Source organism: Heterocephalus glaber, unplaced genomic scaffold (assembly GCF_053883595.1).
Source record: "Heterocephalus glaber isolate CG9 unplaced genomic scaffold, H.glaber_assembly_v1.0 deba00001547, whole genome shotgun sequence".
Lineage (NCBI taxonomy): Eukaryota > Metazoa > Chordata > Mammalia > Rodentia > Bathyergidae > Heterocephalus > Heterocephalus glaber.
The window spans coordinates 17,271,797-17,293,242 of NW_028258340.1; the positions used below are offsets into that span (position 1 = coordinate 17,271,797).

The window sequence follows — 21,446 nt, forward strand, 5'->3', positions numbered from 1 at the left end:
AAATAAAAATTCTAATTTGATACAATATCAGACCCATTACATATAAACAACCTCAAGAGAATAAATTACAGGTATGTTAGGAAAAGATAAAATTTTAGTTCAATTTTAGCCAGACATAGTGACCCATGCTTGTAATCCAAGCACTTGGGAGGCTGAGGCAGAACGATCACAAGGTCAAGAGTAGTCTGAACTACTTAGTTGAGCTCATAGCCAGCCTGGAATACAAAGCAAGAGCTTTTCTCAAAAAAAGTATAAAAGTTTGCTTTTAGATTTCTATAGTTTAATTTTTAATGGTTTCTTTAACAACCGCTTCACAAGATTCCTAAAATATGACAATATCTCTTTTCCCATTTCCTTTTCTGCTTTATTCCATAACACATGCAATATTATTTATAAGTACATTTTAAATTTTAAAACTATTGTACTATAAATCTTACGTTTCTTAGCTTTTTAAAAAAAAACACTGTTTTAAAGATCCATCCATGTTGTTCTATATACACCTAGTTTGTTGATTTTAACAATTACATACTATTATTTAGCATGGATCCATCATATTCAATTATACATTTTCTTAGCATACACATCCATATTGGCCTCAATTCCCCACAATGCAACAATAAAGTCTCTTATGTATTCTTATGCCATTGGGAACATGAGTAAAGCTTCTCTGGCATACACTCATGTAAAAATATGATTAGTAGAGTTTTTGTTGGATATATACATATATATTTGCTTATATTTAACACATACTGATGTTTCTATTGACAATAACTTGTTGTCGCTGAAATTGTGGCTGTCTGCTTTAGCCAAGTCTTGTTGTTCTCTTGGTTGTCACCTAGGCCCTGGTAGAGAATTGAACTTGTGACCCTAATTTAAGGGATTAACTTTTCAAATACTCTAGTGTCTTATTCAGGAATTACAAATACCTCAATAAAATTATTGCACACCTGAAAAATTACATGGGATCCTTTAATTCCTTGGTAAGAAGAGTCATCAGTGGTACATAATTCAGTCAAGTTGGGGAGAGTGACACTAAATTGACTCTCTTTTATTATTATTCAAGTAGATATTTTTATGTACTTATATGCAATTCAGAGATATTTAAAGAACAGGGTATAACTACATTCAATATGAAGAGAGCAACACTCAAGAAGCAGAAGGGTTGCCACCTGCCTTCCAAAGGGCACAGAGTTTAACTGGAAAAAGATACAATGAAAGAATGGGCTTGAGAAAACATCTTGTCAGAAAGTTTCCCTTTATTATTTCCCAGCTCAAATAAAGTCTCTCTCTCTGTCCCTCCTCCTCCCTCCCTGCCTTTTCTCTACTTGGCCAAAACCCAGGATCAGGTCAACACCATTTCTCACGCCCATAACCACATTAATCTCTCAAGTCATGTCTCTGCTCTCTTTTGATAAAGACTCCACACAGAAAACCACAAATCTTATTGCCTCACTCTTCTGCTCCAAATGCCTCCTTGGTTTTAGAAGAGAATCCTTTAATCTCACATTACAAAACCTTAATAAATTGCTATTTGGTCTGATCTAGCAATGCCATATGGTTTCTTATGAACTTTAGTCCAGATAACCAGGGAAAACTGCATTCTCTTGAAAGGGGTTGATATGTCTTGTCCCTGTGTCTTTGGACATACTCTTCCCTCTATCTGGAATGCCTTCTTTCCACTGCCACTCCACTGTCACCGTCCAGTCGTCTCCCAAGACCAATTCATAGTTAAGCTGTTCCTCCAGTGTGCCTTCTGGAAATCATTATTACGTCCCCAAAACTCTGCTGTCATTTGTTGACACTTCTATTTTCTCCACAAGGCTGTGAATGCTTAGAGATTGTCTTCATTTGGGAAGCTTAAGAATGGGCACAGGAACTGGCACAGAGTACCAGCTGAACATTTATTTCCTAGAATATACAAATGAATGTTTTCATTGAAATGATTAGCATTAAATTAATGATTAGCACTAAACCACAACATGTATATAAAACATTCCAGTTGTTAGGATGGGTTCATTACCGTTCCTATTTATTCAACACCTCTTTAAAGAGTTTGTAGTTTCTGGCTCTTACAACTCTGATGCTTCATTGCTTTAACAGAATGCAGTTTCTGTTAAAGTATTCATTTTCACTAAATCCAGTGTCAGTAAGATTATTTGTATTCCCTACAACATAAGCATAAGCATTTACATACATATCAAAATACTGCTGTCAACCCTCAGTATGTGCTGGTAAAGTTTTTTAAGAATCTTACTACCGTATTAGTAAGGTGTTGCTAATTCTAACAAATGTTTGACAATAGCAGTGTTTTTCTTGCTCGTTTGTCAGTACAGCGTATGTGCTCCCAGCTAAGCCAATTTCCTGCCTTAATATTCTTACAGAAACCTAGGTTCTGTCCATCTTTTGGCTCTGCCATTCCCTCGGTAGCTTTGCTCAACTAGAGTATTTTCTTATTTTTGTCCAAAGATGATACCTAACCTAGTACACTGTAAGATATTTAGGTAACTCATTAAGCATAATGGATACCTTAGGCTTTTGGTTACAATCACCATCACCTGGAAAATTGTTTAAAAGGTAAACTCTTGAGCCCCATCTAAGCCCTATTGAATCCATCAGTGTTTTAACAAGGCCTGTAGGTGATTCTGTTGATTGTAAAGGAGAGAGCCACTCCTGTAGGGAAACAGGACTCATTTCTCCCCATATATACAGCTGGCTGGGTCCCCTGGACAATTTGCAGCTCTAATGGCTTTTCATAGTCTTCCAGCTGTGAGCCAAATTAGCTGCATCTTTATATATATATATATATATAAAGACCTTGATCAGCCAAGGAACGAGGCTAGGGCTTGCCCTGAGAGGACTGACTCTGCAGCTGAGGCAGTCCCTGAAGGCTGTGACAGCTGAAGGGTGTTTACCTACATCATCTCCCTCATCAACAAGAGTGTTTCCTTGAAGGGGCCCTCAATGATGTATCTTCATCTCTACCACTGTCCAAGAGATTCTCACATCATTGACCTGCGGTAAAGCAGGGCATTAGGATTTTGTTAGAGTTCACTGGATAATCCCAGTGTTCGGTCGTAATAGATACTATTTAAGAGTGGAGCAGAAGGTTGAGAGGGAGCTGTTTTCTGTTTGTTTTGTTTTCACTAATGTTTGCGCTCTACTTTTTTTCTAAATGAAATTGTGCCTGGAGGGAGGCTTTATATGGAGCAAGCAATCAATAAATATTTGTCGGGTAGTTGGCTAAAATAATTATAATTCTATTGAAAGGAATTCTACCCAGAAAATTAATGTAAAAGTAAAATATAATAGAAATCCAATAATATAGTCACAAAACAAATTAATAACTTCATGAATTAAGTTATCTTCAAGGTGTTAATCAAATAAGTAACACATGCGCTTTTCTATTAAAGAGGAAATTAGAAGACCTGAGCTCTGAGTGGGCGGCTGTAAACCATTTACTTCGAGAGCTGAGGGCAAAGCAGCCTGACCTGACTCCTGGACTGACTACTATTGGAGCCTGTAAGTATACTGCATCCCATTTTCTTTTGCTAGCTATTTGCTCAAGAGCATGACAATGAGGTGATCTCTGAGTAAAAGGGGAACATTTTTTCTGATTCTGCAGCTAGGAATAAACCTTTGTGGTATTTAGTATGCAAAATGTCTTGGAGTGGGCTCTTGGCAAATTGGCTGTGATTCAAAGCCTTGCATGCTGGAGATTTATTGAAGAGGGTTCTCTGAAGATACAACTAGGAGGAAGAGAAGAAGGCAGGAGAGAGTAGTAGCAGAGACTGAAATGTAGTTTGGCTTCAACAGATGCTTCAGCTGGTTTCACAGGAACGCTGGGCTGGGCTGGCTTTGCAGAGCTGTCCTGGGTGGCTGGGAGAGACCCTTCCTTTGTAGTCCTCCTTCAGGGAGCCATTGCCCCATGGGCTGCCCCCTGGAAGCAGCAGAAACTTGGAAATGGTTTTTTTTTTTTAATTTCCTTTGTTTTCTGGGGCTGGAAGTAATTCTTTGTAAGGAAAACAATAAAAATCCAATATTCCCAGCATCCAGAAAAGGTTGACTTTCCAATCAAGGTGAAGCAAGGGAGTATCCACTAATGCTATACCCATGGGAGTTCAATATCCACGTCCTGTATCATTTAGAGAATATTCTACTTGAATCAGATGTGCTTACAAAACTTGCAGAAATCACAGAAACCCAGTCTTCCTATCTCTCCCTGTCCCCTTTGGAAGCAATTTTAAAAACTCTTATTTTGACTTCAAAAGAAGAAAACAATGAACTATGATTACTGTGATCTGACTTGGGGGACTAATGTTTCTTCCTTTAGTTATAGCTTTAACTTTTGTTGTTACTGCATATTTTCAGTCTGTTTTATTTCACTTTCTATTCAGTTGTAGAGAGAAGGTATGGAAAAAATCTCACAGCAGTCTTAATGCTGGCTTTGACTCTTAGGGGAAAGAAGCCAGAAAACTTCTTTGCTCTACGAAATCTACAATTAGGCAGAATTAAAAGCATCTTTGGGTAGTTTTTGTTTCCTTGTCTATTTTTCAAAGATCAAATATTGAAGTATTTTGCATGGTGACCGATTCTTCAGGTAAAACTGATTTTTGTTTTATATCAAGAAATGTACTGAACTAGAAGGATCACAGGCAGGGTGGCATAATCATAATTTAGTAGAGGCATAAATAGTGTTTAGGTTAAAAGAGGCCATAAAGTCTGGGTACGGTACATCTCATGAGCTCCCGGGGACTTCTGGACAGTCATCGTAGTTAGACTTAATGGCATTGGAGACTTGAAAAAGATGTGCAAGCATTGTGTTGGTTTTTTGTTTTTTTGTTTTTTGTCAACCTGGGACACTGAAATTGCTATATCAGGGTTTAGATTCATCTAATTATGTCAGGGGTTTTTTTTATGAGCTGTAATTTTTGTTTCCCACAGCACATAGGCAGTTTGTCCTTATATAATCATGTATTGGCATTTGTTCTCTGTCTCTTATATGTTCAGCCTCAGATTCCATAAGCCTATGAAGAGATTTTGCTCCAGTGAATCTTTTATAAGCTTGTTGAACTAAACTTATGGGTCTATGTACCCATTTAAACCACCCTACATGCTGTAGGAAGGTTCTCAAACCTGGGCACAGAAATCTATTTAAAGTGTAATGTCCCTAAATATAATGATAATTTTTTGAATGGAAAATGCACTCAAAGTTCCCATTTTTATTTCCAGCAACAGGTATTCATTAATGGTAGTAAACATTTATGGAGTAACTTCTACATGGGCATCAGACTAGGTGCTGAAGATTCAGTATAAAATAAGAGAAAATTCTTTTCATGAAACATTCCAATTGGAAGAGACAGAAAATAAATTAATAAAGAGAAAATATACATCAACTCAAATATAAGTGCTGTAGAATATCAGCTATAAATTGATATCAAATGGCCTAGGTTAGGAAATGCAAGCCCCAACCCAGACCCACCTAATCACCATCTGTGTTTTAATATATTCACTGCGGGTTCATGTGCCACCTGAAGTTTGAAAAGCATAGTTTCAGAGCACAAGAAAGCAAGGTAAAAGCACAGGGAGTGGGGATTGAGGGCATTATTGTCTAAAGTGTGGTCAGGCAGGCTCTTTTGTTAAGAGAAATTTGATTTGAGACAGTGAGCTATGTGCATAATTGGGGAAAGTATTCCAGGCAGAGAACAGCCAAAGTGAAGATGCTGAAGCAGGAGCAAGACAGAGAAATGTCAGTAAGACCAGTGAGACTCTAGCACAGGGCCAAAGAGCAGAGGAGGCAGTGGGAGTATTTCAGGTCTCCTGCCCTACTTCCTTCTCCCCTAGGGAGGGCCTTTCCTCCCTCTTTGGTGCCTACCCCCTGACACTCCCTCCATCCTGCTGCCAGTAGAGAATCTGGGAAAGTCCTCAGCGCCCAGCTCCAAGTTATTGGTGACCGCTGGTAGAGATGGGTCCAGAGCTGGAGAACTGAGAGAGGAAGTTTTTTTTCAAAAGCAGGGGCTTTTCATCTCCCTGAGCAAAACTGTCACAGAGCTGGGCATGAAGTGAAAATGTTAAAGATACAAATGTTGAACGAAAAGAATCAACAGGGAGTCAGATCCAGAGCTGCTTTTATTCAAATAAAACTTTAAAAAATTTTATGTGGTGGTTAAGACATCAATATTAAGATTGTTTATATTCCTTACTTCTTGACTCACATGAAATTAATATGAAATACATTAAAATATTTTAAAAATAATTTGTCATGTGATAGTTCATATACTACATTATCCAACAGAATTTAGAATTCATCATAATGTTTTTCCATTGAAGTACTATTGGATGGGTTTTGATCCTCAAAATAATTGCAAAAGTACATATAGGTAAATACAACTTTTTAAAAGGTAAGGTACCCGAGGTTTCAAAAAGAAATAGCTAAATTAAGGCCACACAGCTGGAAAGAGAGCCAGGATTCCAATCAAAGTGTGTCAGGCTCCGTAGCCTATGTTGTGTTTTGTTTTTGTGTGTCTTGTGCTCTTTGTCCAAGCACCTAATGGAAATTCCAGATACAGAGGCAGCTAACCAGTAGTTGATGCAGTTTAACTTACTCTTGGATATATGGGAAGTAAAAATAATACATGTTTCTCAGTCTTTTCTACTTAACAAGTAGAAGAAATCCATTTACTCTGAATTTGTTAGGAACATAGAATTCTAAACTTGGAATAATCATTGATATTATCACCTGGATGAGTATTTTTATACGTGTGGAAATTGAGGCCCAGAGTGGCTTTTTTATTTTTTATTTTTTTGGTACCAGGGATCAAACTCAGGACCTGGAGCTTGCGAGGCAGGCGGCGGCACCACCAATGAGCTAAATCCCCGGCCCAGGGTGACTTTTTTTAAAGCACTAAACCAAGCTGTCTTGTGGCTATTTACCTAAATTATACAATATGATGGATGCAGTGGCCTTTCCTGAGCTGTATACATTTTTTAAAATTTACAGGACAAATGGGCATGTTGGAAACAAACTTATGCAATTGGTTTTCCTTGGATACCTGTTGTATCAGTCAGCTATTGCTGCATAAAAGCACTCCAAAACTTAATGGCCTAAAATAAGAGGCATTTTTTTACTTACAAATCTATTGGTGTGTAGTTTGCCCCAGCATTAGCTGGATGATTATTCTGATGGTCTTAGTTGATGTTAACCAATGTGAATGCAATTATATGGTAAGTGAACAGGAGCTAGCTGGTTGCAAGTGGTTTCACCCACGTGTCTGACAGCAGGCTATTAGCTGGAGAAGCTCAGTCGTTCAGAAGACCTCAGCCTCTAGTGGGTAGACTAGGGCTTCCTTTTATGATCATCACAAGGCAATCTTTCAAGAGGGGCAGGGTAGAAGCTAGACTTCTTGATGCTCAGACTTTAAAGGTTATACATCATTTCTGCTACATTCTATTGGCCAAAACAAATTTAAAGTTTAGCCCAGATTCCAGAGGTGAAGCTATGACTTCTTTAAGGGAAGAACTAGGGTATCACCTTGCGAAGGGCATGTGTACTGGGACAGGTAAACTTACAGTAGCCATATTTATATTCAAACCACTACATTAGGGAAAAGAGGAAAGAGTGAACACAAATATGTTAGTCTGCACACAACATCCTATGTCAGTGTTTCTCAAACTTTGCCATGGATGAAGACTACCCATTTTTTGTTAAAGCAGATTGTTGAGCTTTAACCTCAGAATCTTAATTCATATGGAGTAAAATTTACATCACTCAAAAGTTCCCAGGTGATGCTGCCCTTGGGACTGCACTTTGAAATTTTAGCCATAGGCCTATGGTGAGTAGAAAGGAGTTCATTCATGCTGCTGAGTATGAGAGTGGGATTCCAGTGTGATCTAGTGCCATGAATAACAAAGTGACTCCCATGTTATTCCACCACCTTTACTTTCTGACCCCCTTCACCAACGAGCTTCCAAGTTGTAGCTTAGAAATTCAAGGAAGTGGAGAGCTCACAAACCAGGAAGTATTTGCCTGGCAGTGCAGTGCAGTGTTCCTAGCAGAGAGGTCTGGGAAGAAAAGCCATGCTTCTGTGAAGTTTCTCTAGAGAAGCTAAACATTTAGCTAGAGAGGACTTTGCTTGAGTCTAAAGGCTTACATGGCAGATGGAGGCAAAGAGCCGGCAAATCTGGTGGTAAATGTCAATGTGAATCCTTTCTTATCCACAAGCTGCTGGGCCTGAGAACATTCATGTTCTACAGTACCCCATTTAGCATTTTTGAAAAAAATTGCATATAGAACATGCTTAATGTAAATACTTCAAATCAGGATTTGATTCAAATGTGTCAGGGTAATAACTATGAAATGAATTGACCATCGAATACAGATCTAGAAGTGCCAGTTAATAGAGGTTTCTAGCTGATTCGACACTGGTGAAACCTTCTCTTGTAATTAATTTTGTGAGAGCAAGTCTCAAGTGTAATCGGGGAAATGCAGTCGTGGAGGTCAAGAATCCTACTTTCTAATTTCAGTTGTTCTGCCAACTGGATAAGAGATCAACACACTCTATAAAGGGCCATATGCTGAGTATTTTCAGTTTTATGGGTTACGTGGTCAACTCTCATCATATACTACCATCCCACAGACCGTATGTACAGGGGGCTAGCTCTATTCGAATAACACTGTATGTACAGATACAGGGTGGATAGGTTAGGTTGGGCCCTTAGTCTCCCACCCGCATCCCCTCAGCATTTAGCATTCCTCTGAACTCAAGACTTCTAATGCCAATTACCTGTAACTCTGGGAACAGAAAAAGTTCTCCAATTAACAAGGCAGGCTAGAAATGCCAAAGAGGAAATGTCACTGTGGCAGCATTTGAGCAAGAATGGAGGGAAGTTGGTGGATAAATATCCCATCTTCTTATCACCATTAGGTTAGGATACCTCTGATGTGTGCTTCACACCAAAGGTCTTCAGTGCATTGAGCGTGATAACCTGATTATTATTTCATTCTACAGTGGATGCTTGACTTATGAACTTGATTGGTTCCAGAGGGCTGGGTGTAACTAAGTCAATAAAGCTGAGATCTGGATGTTTACTTGGGTACACACTATAGATAACAAGAGGCAGATGAACCTTCCATTAAACAAATTGACCCTAGTTGTTCTTAGGTCAGGCCTATCATAACACGAAGGTCCACTGTATTTCTAAGCTGCTTTCCCGTTCTATTCATTTCCTCTTCTCCTACTATGACTTTCCAAGGTCAACGTCCCAGCTAAACTACTTCTACTTATCTTTGTTTCAAGGTGTACTTCTGGGTGAACCTAAATGAATATAACAGGTATTGGAATCAGTGCCACAGTTACACCTTTTGAATGAGTTATGTTGCGACTTCCTTTTTGTAGATTAGAAAGACTATATGATTGGTTCAACGTAATGATGCTAGCAAAGCAGAGTAGGTTTTCAAAGATAAATCTCTGTGATTCCAAAGGTTGTACTGCTAATTAATACACTATATATTAAGCAGTGATTTATTTATCTTTGTTTAAATCTAAATGTTATAAAAGTATCAAATACATAGAAGGTTATTTTTATATTTATTATTTGAACTTTACTCACCTTACCAGAATTGAGTACAGCATTCCAATGTCATTTTACAAATCCAAGCAAAGAGGAAAAACATGGGGTTAATTGCAGCTTAAATGTAATCTTGGTATACTGTTTGTTTCACTTGAATTGTAAGAAAATGATTGTTCTAAAAATGGTCTTCATTTATCTGCAGTGACCATGAGGGAAAGAAGGAAGTTGTTAATTAGTTCTAACTTTCTTCTTCCCTTCTTGTGTGCAGCTACTTCTCAGAAACATTGCCACCCATGTAATTTCCTGTTCTGGTTATGTTTGCACTGTGGATTCTGCTTTGGCTGAGCCTTTCACATAAGGCAAACCAGTTTCAGTGGAGCTAAATCTGTCTCTGTCTCATTAAAAGATATTTGCTCTGCTGAAAGCATTGATAACATAGCTATGTCACTGCTGGTTTTATAATTACCACCTCTAAATCTTGAAAACTTCCTCAAAGTCTAAGAGTAAGAGTAAACGGTAAGAGTAAACAGTAAGAGTAAGATTTTGTAGTTTACAAAGTAATTTAAAAATCGTATTTGTGTACATCAGTAAGGTGAGGGTGCTTGAAATATAATAGATGTGTACAAAGAGAAGTAACTACCCTGGCTGGGGACACCCCAGTATTATTCCCATTTATCAGAAGGAAATTTTCCTATGTAGGGTCCCTGGTTCTGGGCCAGGTTCTTCAACAATGCTCCCTGGTTAATAGGAAAGGCAGGACAGTGGCTACATTGGTAACATTCAGGACAGTGATAGTGGCCCAGGGATTTAGCTCAGTGGCACAGTGCCTGCCTCACAAGTACCAAGTCCTGAGTTCGAACCCTGGTACCAGAAAAAAAAAAGACAATGATAGACTGAAAGTCTATTTCAGTATTTAGATGTTAATTATCTATTTTGTGATGATGAAGTACTTTTTCTTCTCCCTCTCTTAACCTTTTGGCAGTTTTATTGCTTGGTACCATGGGGCTGTGCTTTGGGGTCTGAACTGGCAAAGGAAGAGAAGCTCTGTAATTTCTAATACTTGTTGGAAACTTTCCTGGTACTTTCAGTGTGTGTGTGTGTGTGTGTGTGTGTGTGTGTGTGTGTGTGTGTGTGTGTGTAGGAGGAGACTAATACCAATAGCTAAATAAAGTATTTTCATTAGAGGTTTTTCAATTGCCAGTGCCTTGCATTTTAACAGAAAAATAATGTTGATTACAGTAAAATTACCTTAACCTTCTTACACTATTTAATCTCTTCCAAGAAAGAACTTTTGCCAGAAATGACTAGACTACATGATAACATTGAATATCACACTATCAAGGTGAAATTAGAGCTATTTAAACATGTTCATAAGACTAGGTACTCTATAATTTACAGCAGAAGGCTACAACATGGATTCGTAATGTTTCCTAAAACATCACTGAGTAGTTTTAAAATTGAATATAGCTTTACCCCTAAAGAAAGAGTATTCGAAAAGGAAATTATAGCACTTTTACACTTAAACTGTAGATTTGAAGATTGTGGTTAGAACAGTATTTGAGACGTCATTCATTCTTCCCCACTATCTTAGAAAAGGCTTCCTCTTTCTTAGAAGCAATCTTCAGAAGGTTAACTGCACTGTTTTCTTAAATAAGGAAGAGTAGATGGAATTCCACCACTGTTTTTCTCAAGACTATCTTTCAACTGCCTAATTCAAACTCCAGTTACTTTCTAAACTAATTTTCTGAGTAAGAAACATTTCTGCCCACTGTTGCCACTGTTGATTTAGCCTGTGTTCATTCATTCTTTCAAGTTTGTTATTTAATCTTGCTTCATACTTTCATTTTCTGTCTTCAATCAGTCCCCATGGCCTATTAGTATTTAAAAAAAGCCATATCTAAAATGTTTTGTAAAAATTCTGTGGCTTTCTCCATACCTTCCCAAGTATATTTTCTATATTGCTTTTCTGTTATGGGCTTCAGAGTTGGACCTTGTTCCATAATTGCTGACCAATTTATAACTCAGTCACAATACAAAGGTTGTATATACCCTTTTCCTATCTTTATATGTTGCTAGCATGTATGTCCAACTTTTAATGACCAGCAAGGCAGGCGGTGGCACCACTGAGCTCAATCCCCAGCCCAAAATTTTTGATTAAATAAACAACTGTATATTTATTTTAGAGTTGGATCATATAAATTAGCCTTCTCATATAGTTACAATGCCAGGGAAATCAAGTGATTCTATATTTTTCCCTAACAATCTGAACACAAACCTGAATCTCCTATGTTTGATTTCAGTGTTCTTTAGCATTCATATATATGTATATATATATATATATATATACACACACACACACACACACACACACTTCTGACACACTGCTGAAGATAGAGTTGTCTTCACAATCTCAGTGCTAAATCCTGTTTTTTTTTAAGATGATGGTACTCATGAAATAGGGATGTTCTGTGGATTTGATGCAAATCTTCATGCCAGATCTAACCCTCTCTCATTCCTTAACAATCATTCTTGATTGTGTCATGATACATAATTTGAGATCCTCTGCTCCACATGCTATCTTCCTCTTAAAATTCATATATTTTATTTCTTTTCTCATCTGTAACATTTTTAAGAAAACATTTTTCAATCTCATTTCCAAGGTGCTTGCCAGTCCATGGCAAATTCATTAAGTAGATAATCTAGGTATCCTAATATTTAGGTAAAATTGCTAATAATACCAGCTATACCAGTGACTAATTTTACAGTGTAGACCTATAATAGGGAAAGAGAATCTAAATTGTAATACCTTAGAATTCTGCTTGTGAAATAATTACCATGCCCTTAAGCCGTTGTTGCCAATATCAGAAAGGAGAAAGTAAATGAGACAATATTGAAATAAAACAGTTGTTGATGTTTCCCAGGATTATTTTTTTATTCTTCAAGGAATTTATAGATAAAATATATAAATTTTCTCTATGTTCACTATGGATTGTAAGTGGAGAAGATTGTTTTCTTTTTCATATTGAACTGAGAGGAGTTGTTATTAGCATATTTTCTAAACCTATGATTTGGTGATAGACATTTTTACTTTCCTATCTACAGCATGATCAAAAGAGAAGTTCTATTATTTTTCTGACTGATTCCTCTAAGGTAAAATGCACCTCTCTTTTGAGCCTACACTCTATGTTTAACAAATAAGGACATAACTCAAAATTGAATTGTGCACTTTGATTTGAATTATTTTTCAAGGTCAGGACCCAGTTTCACAAGAAATTTTATTTTTTTCCAATATAGCTGACATCCACTCCCACCAGCTGAAAGACAAGCTTGTCTAATAAAGCTTTCACATTCAATTTGCTGTCTGCATACAGCTTGTGGAATCTCTGGAGGTCACTCACAGCATGTGTTGCAGTCCCAACAGGGAGTAGTAATGAAAAGATTCTGGTTAAAAAGCTGACACTACCCCTTCCAACCTCCTTGAATGTGACTATAATAAGCAAGATCTCTGATTCTGGGGATTTCCATCTTGATCTGACTCCCAGGAACATTTGAATGCATGGATTTGTATCTATTATCTGGATGAATAAATGTTTCATATTGAGTGCATTGAAGAAACTGTACTTTAACAACAAAGGTCTGATGTAAATCAGGCAAAACAACATTGTCACTTCATGCTTAACTCTGTTAGAGGGTCTCTAAGGTCTCACAGTCTGGTTCTTTTCCAATAATCCTTAGGCATATCATAGCTGTTTTAAAAAAAAAACACCCACTTTCATTCCAATTATTCCCCCAGATTTCACATTGACCCAAACATACCTAATATTTAGCTTAGAACTAACGTGTATTAATACCTTGCTCTATAGCAGGGGTTTGGCTAAACATTCTTTGTGTATTTTTTCATTTAATCTTAAAACCACTTTACTAGATAGGTACGATGTTACTGTATTTTCCTTTGTTAACAATGGGAGGAGACTAAAGCCTATAGAGAATGATCATCCCCAAGATATACAGATTCTAAGTGGGCACAGCATGGCCGTGAACTCTTATCTTGCTAAAATTTATGCTTGTTTTTGATCTTCATGTCTCTTCATTCACTTGGTTATGCAGTCTGTGAATACAGGTTCTTATACTCAGAATTGTTTCTCCTATACTGTTAATTTTTTGAGTATATTTTCTAAACAAAATTTAACAACAGTACTCTCTTCCTCCTCCTTTCTTTTATGACAAGAAAATCTTACATTAGAGTCATGTGGCCGGATTTAGGTCTTAAAAATTAGTACCTTTAAAGCTTGTCGCTAACCTCAGAGCTATGAAAGTGATTTCAGAAAAAGAAATAATGTAATAGTTTCTTTTTTTCTTTCTTTCTCTTCCTCTGGAAGATAAGAGTCCATTGGGACAGAAAAGACAATTAGATGATAGGCCTGTTTCTCCTACAGTGCTACTACTTAGCTTTATTCATTCTCCTAGTTTTATATCTGTCAGTCCAAGGTCAAACAGACAGTACAAGCAGAATCATAAAAAGTAGATCTGTAGAAGACCACAAGGTGCCATAACACATGCCCCTTCTCCAATTCAAAATCAATTATGTCTATGCAGTACTTCTTTTCATCTCTTCATGAAAAATTTCACAACACCTTGGGTGAACTGTCTTTTGTTCAGGCCTGATTCTCCAAAGTATCGTCTCATGTTTTCTTTGTTCAGTAGCTGTGGTAAATAAGCGGGCCCCATTGTTTATATAGCATGAGATCGCAGAAGTGAACATTGCCTGGGACTTTATCCAACCAAGCATATAGACCAGAAACCTAGAGTTCATTGCGTCTTCTGGAAAGTCTGCTCTTCTGCCCTCAAAAGGGTAGGTGTTCCTCCAGTATGCCCCTATACTTTCCTTTCCCATTTCCAATTTTAACTAGTCATCTGGCTTCCCTACTTTTATGTTTCGCACAATGGGCTTCTTAGAATTTCATTTGATGAAGGGATTATATACTTTAAAAGATATAAAAAGCCACTAGATTGGATAATACTGAAATTTCTGTGAAAATAAAAGGAAGCAAAGTTAATAGCAATTTTAAAACTTAGCAATATGACAGTTGTTGATCTTTCAACTAGCTAGTGTCGCATTTAAGTACGCCTTTAGACTAAAATGTGTTTTTCCTATCTGGATACATCTGAAGCATTATAATAAAAGCCATTGTGCACAAGGCAGTGGGTATAAGTGGACTGAGATGAATGAATAGGCAGACCTGAATGGACAGATAAGATGAGGTTCATAATAAACCATGCCAAGGGATGCACACTCTGGGAATAAATTGAAGGTTTCAGAATAACTAAATGGATGATAAGATTGGTCAGGCTGCCACACGAATATCAACTAAAAGAAATGACTATGACCTGAAGCAGGGATGTAAGGAAGGGAACAGTGACCATGTAGACAGGCTGAGCAGATACTTGGCCTGTGGAAAGAGTAGGGCCTAGCAATTGATTAGACAGGGTGGAGAGAGATGTGGAGAACTCGATTATCTAGGATCCTGGCTTGAGAAACTGGGTGGATAGTACCAGAGATTACTAAACTATGAACTATTTTAGGGTGCAGAGGGACCACGAGTTCAATTTTAGACATACTGAAATTGAGATGTTTGCCAGACTGAGTAGACTAGATGCATGAGTCAGGAGAGAAGTTTAAACTAAAAATAGGGATGCCAGAGTTTCCAGCATGCATAACAGAAGTTTCAACAGTGAGATCACCTGGCAAATGTGTATAGAATGAGAAAAAGGATTTAGGCTAGAACTCTGATGAATTCCTGCAGTGAATATCTAGAGTAAAGGGAGCTAGCAGAAGAGAACGAGAAGGAATGGTCATACTCAGAAACAGAAAACTAATGGGAGAATAAAGTCAGACTTTGCAAGAAGTTTGTTTCTACATGGGTAGAAAAAAGATGCAGAGATTATACAATAAACTTCCTTTCTAGACCCCCTTTCTCTCTAATCCATCCGTCCTTTAGTTTTGTCAGGTACATGCTATGAAATATGTTGGATTAAGGAAATTAGTGAGACCTAAAGACTATAGTCAAGGGATGAGAGTGTAGCTCGTTGGAAGTGTGCTTTGTTGCAAGTGTGAGACCCTGAATTCAGTCTGTAGCACCACACACACAATGAAAAAATAGTAGTCTGTAATGGCTACAGGGTTGGCTGAAGGGGTGGACCATAGCATCTGCGCTCGAGAGAGAAGCAGGTACAAAGGAAAAGTGAAAAAGTCAGGAGATTAGTTACTTCTGGAGAAATTGTGCCAATGGCTACACAAAGATGTGTTCTGAAGTACAGGGAATATGGCATTTCTTGACTGGGGTGGTAATCTGTGGTGTGTACCTTTATAACTGTGCTTTAAGCCTTATATGTTCTATGTAGTCACATATAAGTTAAGAAAAACTGTCACTGTAAAAGAAAAATTCCAAAACATTTTCATCGATTGTAGCAGATGCCTTTGATGTATGGAAACAGTGGCCTTGACTCAACTCTAGTTGTGGCTGTAGCCACAGTGGACATTCCTGCACGAGTCGAGCCTTACCCTTAGATGACAGCAGACCATGTCAGAAGAAAGTCCTCCATTGTCAAATTTCTGTCTAGAGGATTTCTCTGGCATGCCAGAAGTGTAAGAATTCTGTGAGCCAGCCTAGAAGTGGTAGTAGTTGTATACCTGAAACAATGGCAGTGGGAGCCCATGAGAGTGTATTTTTTTTACTTCTATTCCTTTAGGAAAACAACTTAGTTAAGCTTTCCCTATTTGCGGTGGCAGGGAGACATAAAAAGTTTCTGGCAAAATCCAGCCCCTGTGTTCCAGAGTCATGACCTCAATAATGCACATTTGATTGACATTTCTTCCTCTTCTGTCTCACACTTTAGGCTCTTCATTCTTGCTTTCTGGGGATCAGCTCCCAAATAAACTGTCAGTGTACAGGTCCTTGTTCAGGCCCTGCTTCCTAAAGAGAAAAAATGGGGAAATTAGAAGGGACTTGATAAGAAATAGCTATAAAACATGAAGAAATTTCCTCTATTTGCCAGATTGTATATTTAAATGCTACCCTATAGTCCCCCATAGAGGTCTCAAAAATAACCTCATCACTGTCCCCTGTCATCAAATGCAGGTAGTTCCTCTGTAATATTCCCCTATTTTCCTTTCAGTTCTTCTATCATCAACTATCTATTAATGAAACCTCAGGGGTTGTTCTCAACAACTTCTCACCTTACTGCTCCTAGATGTCCATCCCTAAGCTCAGTTGATTTTCTCTCCTAAGTACTGTACTTCTTGGCTTAGCTCCATTTTCTAGACTTATCCTGCATACCTCTGACCAATTTCTCATCATCTCTTTCCTGGGCCATAAAAAGTTTCATAGCTTTATATTAGAATGACCATAGTCCTGACTTCCTCAGGGCAAGACATGGTTTATGCCCATCATGTCCATGGTATTGGTAGTGCCCTGTTCACTCTTAACACTATTAGGGTTTTGTTTTAAATAATATGGTTGTACCAACCTTAACTAATTTCCCTTCATTCCTTCTCTTCCACACAGTATAGTTAGTGATCCTTTAAAATATAAACTTTATAGCAAAACTCTCTTTAAAAACACTCCATTCCCTTTGCATTTTTTTCAAAATAAAATAATTTTTAAAATTGATGGCTTATGGAGCCTTGTCTGCGGTGAGTGACACTTCCGTGTCATCACCCTTATGCCAGGCACCATGGACTGCTTGCTACCTTGCTACATTGGCCTACATCCTAGTTTCTCTTTTTCCCTGTCTAGGGAAGTGCCTGATGTTCTTACTACAAGTTGTTACACATAGTAGTCCCTCTGTTTGTGGCAGTCTACTCTTGTTTCCCCACTTGATACTTCTTTTCAAGTCTTAGCTCAAAGGTCAAGCTCGGGGAAGATGTTCCTAGCCACCTGAAGAAAGTTAGTGTAAATAGCATCATTCATACTTCTCTTCTGAGGCACATACCAAATTGTATATATTTTTGAAAGCGTTTGAATTGATTTTGTTACCTCTGCTTGACTATGAGTTCCTTGAAGACACACACTGCCTCCTTTTTCCCCCATAACTTTATTGGAGTGTAATTCACAAAACTTAGATATATTCAATGTGCAAAATCTAATGATTTTTATACATGTATATATTGTGAAATGATGACCACAATGTAATTAGCACATTCATCACAACAAACATTTGCCATTTTATGTGTAAGGGGGGAGATATGAACACTGTAATATCTACTCTCTTGGAATTAATACAGTACTATTAAATATAGTCACCACAGCATGCACTAAACCTCTAGAGTTTACTCATAGCAAAATCTATACACATTGACCAACATCTCTTTTTTTTCTTTTCACTGAATCTCACTACCTGGGAATGAATGAGCAAGTAAGAATTAGAAACCCGAGTATTGTTCAGTACAGAGATTCTGAAAATTACACAAGATAATTTCAGTCGAGACTTTGTACAAAGAGGGACTCTTCGAGCCTGGGGTAGCCAGTCAGAAACCATGAGTGTCAGAGGGGGAGGGACAAGAGAAGTGGAGGATGAGTAGTGGTGGTGAGAAAAGGTATATAAAGAAGTGCAAATAAAGATGTAATTCATTGCTTCCTTATACCAGAGATATAGCTAGACGGAGGAGCTAAGAAAACTAAAGAGGGGTTAAAGGTCTCCAAATCTTCACAATGTGCTAACTGCTAATTTTTAACCTGGCTCTATTTATAATGCTCTTTTAACCTGGCTCTATTTTCCTTTATTACCATTACCATTCTCTCAAATAATGCTGAACATGTACTTTTTTCTCTTTTCTCTATTATAGTGTAAATTCTATGCGGCCACCACCCATACAGTTTACCATTGTATTCCCAGGGTCTAGAACATGAGACCAAGTAGGCTCCCAGAAAGTGTGTTGTCACATGATTCTCAGTCCAGTGATGGTGCTTATACTTCATGGTGCTACCTCCTTGTGTGTTTGTTTGTTTGTTTTTAGTTAATTCCATATGGAATCTGTCATTTTGCCAACATTTCACTCTTTGCTGCCTCTGTGTCTACCCGTTTATTTCAGGTATTTTCCTTACTCTATCTCTCCGATTTCCTCTCTATTACAAATTATACTCAGGATGAGACTGGAGCCAGTTTTTATTGATTTTTGATGTTAGTATTTTGAATGATGACAACACCTGGTCAACTTTGAAACTCCTTCTCGTTGGGTTGCAGATACAGCTCACTTGCCTAATATATGTGAGGCCCTGAGTGCCATACCAAGCACTGAAAGTTATTAACAACAACACAAAAAGCAAAGAAATGTTTCATTTTCATCTTCAGTTCACTGAGCAATTTTATGCTCTCCCAAAAGATAAAACTTGTAGAATCCAAACTGACCATCTTAAGTATTGGTCTTACCATGATTTGTAGACTTACAATATGATAGAATTGGGAGGGTTTTTTTGTTTTGTTTTGCCCTTTTTTTTTTTTTTTTTTTAGTACCCAGGATCCAACTCAGGACCTTGTGCTCGCGAGGCGGGTGGCAGTACCAGTGAGCTAAATCCCCAGCCCATGATAGTATTGTTTTAAAGGGGTAGGATGTTTTGAAGTATTTTTATTATTAAGCCTAAACTTAAGCATTTTATACTTTGAATGGATGAAGTACCTCTCCAGTATATTACCATTCTCAATACTTGCCCTGTAAGAGCAAAAATAATGTTTGAGAATAAAAAATATTGCAGTAGCAGAAAAATTCATTTTAAAGTCTTTCTTTGGAAGTTGCCACATTAGCCCTGTCTTCAGCTCTCTGCACTGAACAGTCTTTATTTCCTTGAAATAAATTGGTCACTTTCAATTCTTCCCACAGAAAAGTCTTTTCAATTCTTTATATTTCACTGAAACATGTCCCTGGTCTCCTTTGATTTATTCTCAGCCCTTCATTTCTTACTTCCTTTGTCATCCTGTATGTCAGAAAAAAAATCTGCCTCCTCAAATCCTTTAATATATTTGTCTACCAGCATTTATTTTCTTGTCACATGTACTCTTAAGAAATCCATTGATATTCAAAGTATCTGTACTATCTTCCTTGCTTTATTGTTTGTTTCTTGGGTTTTATGTTATGAATATATTAGATCGGTTAATTCCGTTTTATGTGAGTTTTACCCTGCATTCTTTTTCTAATTAAATGGTTTTTGAAGTTACATCAGACCTTGAGTATTAAAATACAATTTGCATTAACCTGGTAGGCAAATTTTCACTAATTATTATGCCCTTTGCTGCTGTTCTATAATCTTACCCTTAATGCTTTTCTTATCCTTCACGAAGCATCACCCATTCATCTTCAGTTTACTTCTCTGTTGCCTTAGTTTCTGAGATTACATGTTCTCTTGTTTTGTTTTGTTTCACTTTGTCTATTTTCAGTGACCTCTTTCATCACTTACTCCCATTCCCACTTAGTTGACCTTTTTCCTCACTCAGACAATGCCAATAGCATCTCTTTCTGACCGGCATCCTGGCTAGTTTGTCATTGTCCTCATTGTACTTACTGTCAAGTAGTTTTCCCTTTGTTATTGTGTATGATACAAACAGAGAACAGAAAACCTATCATCTTAACTGAGAGAATTTCAATACCAATTCACTGTATTAGAAAATCTAAGATAAAAACTACCAAAACTACGTGGCTGATTATTTCTAGATGAGATTTCTTTTGTCAACTTCATACTCAAAATTTCACCTGCCAACTGCTTTAATATTGTTCCACAAATATTTCTGACTCACAATACCCAAATTGATATCATCATTGTCTTTTAAAGATCGAATCCTCTGACAAAATTCTCTATTTCAATGGATGACACTATCTAATAAATTGCCAAGTTAAAAATCAGAAAGTCATTCTGGCACTTTTATATTAAGCCCCATAATCCATTACCAATCCTATCAGTCTTATAAGGTAAATGACAACTGACCCTGGAATTTCTTTTATTCATTTTTTACTTATCTATTTTTTGCCTTACCGGGGATTGGACCTAGGATCTTGCTCATGATAGGCAAGAGCTCTACATATTCAGACCTGATTTTAAATTTTATTTTCTTTTGATAAAGAGTCTCCTTAAGTTGCCCCAGCTGGCCTTGAACTTGTCAGCTTCCTGCCTCCGCCTCCTGAGTAGTTGAGATTGAAGGCATATGCCCCTGTGTCCAGCCTGGAATTTCTTACCTCTCATTCAGCTGTTTTGTTTCTGTTATTTATTCAGGGATTATCTTCTACAAAGCCTCTTGATTGTATTCCCTTCCTCTATGGACTTATCTTGCATGCTGCAAATCCACTAAAAATACATTTTTAACATGCCATATTATATTAGTAAAGGTTTACAATAGTTACCTTTCTTCTCTAGGATAAAAGCTAATTCTATTAGCTTGGCACACAAAATCTTTAACAATTTGGTATCCACTAGCCAGTCTAGGTGGTTTATCTATACCCCCCCCAACTTAATTTTGGTACTAGAGATTAAACCCAGGGCCTTCACACACAGCTACATGCCCAGCCCCTCTCCCCCCACCCCTTTTTAACTTTTTGTTTCTGAGACAGGATTTCACTAAGTCACTAAATTGCCCAGGCTGGGCTTGAACCTGGATTCTCCTGCCTCAGCCTCCCAGTGTCAGTATTATAGACATGTGCCACCATGCCTAGCTACCACCTCTTTCTTAATAAATCAAATAATACTAAATTATTTATAGTTCCCAATCAACAACTGCTGCCTTTTTACTTTAACATGTATAGTTCCCTCTGCTAGAAATACATTTCTCACCAGTGATTCTTTGGTAAACTCATTTTGAATATCTTCACTTCAAAATATTATTTGTATGAGTAC

General features: G+C 37.5%; 1 protein-coding gene across 11 annotated transcripts in view; it reads left to right on the plus strand.

Moving 5' to 3' along the window:
• Dmd (dystrophin) overlaps positions 1-21,446 on the plus strand; it is a 2,486,572-nt gene that overhangs the window by 1,793,321 nt on the left and 671,805 nt on the right. For all 11 annotated transcript variants that reach the window (XM_004850043.4, XM_087189971.1, XM_087189973.1 and 8 more), the window contains one exon: positions 3,411-3,519. In XM_004850043.4, the coding sequence (XP_004850100.2) occupies positions 3,411-3,519 (109 nt within the window). The remainder of the gene's footprint in view (positions 1-3,410; positions 3,520-21,446) is intronic.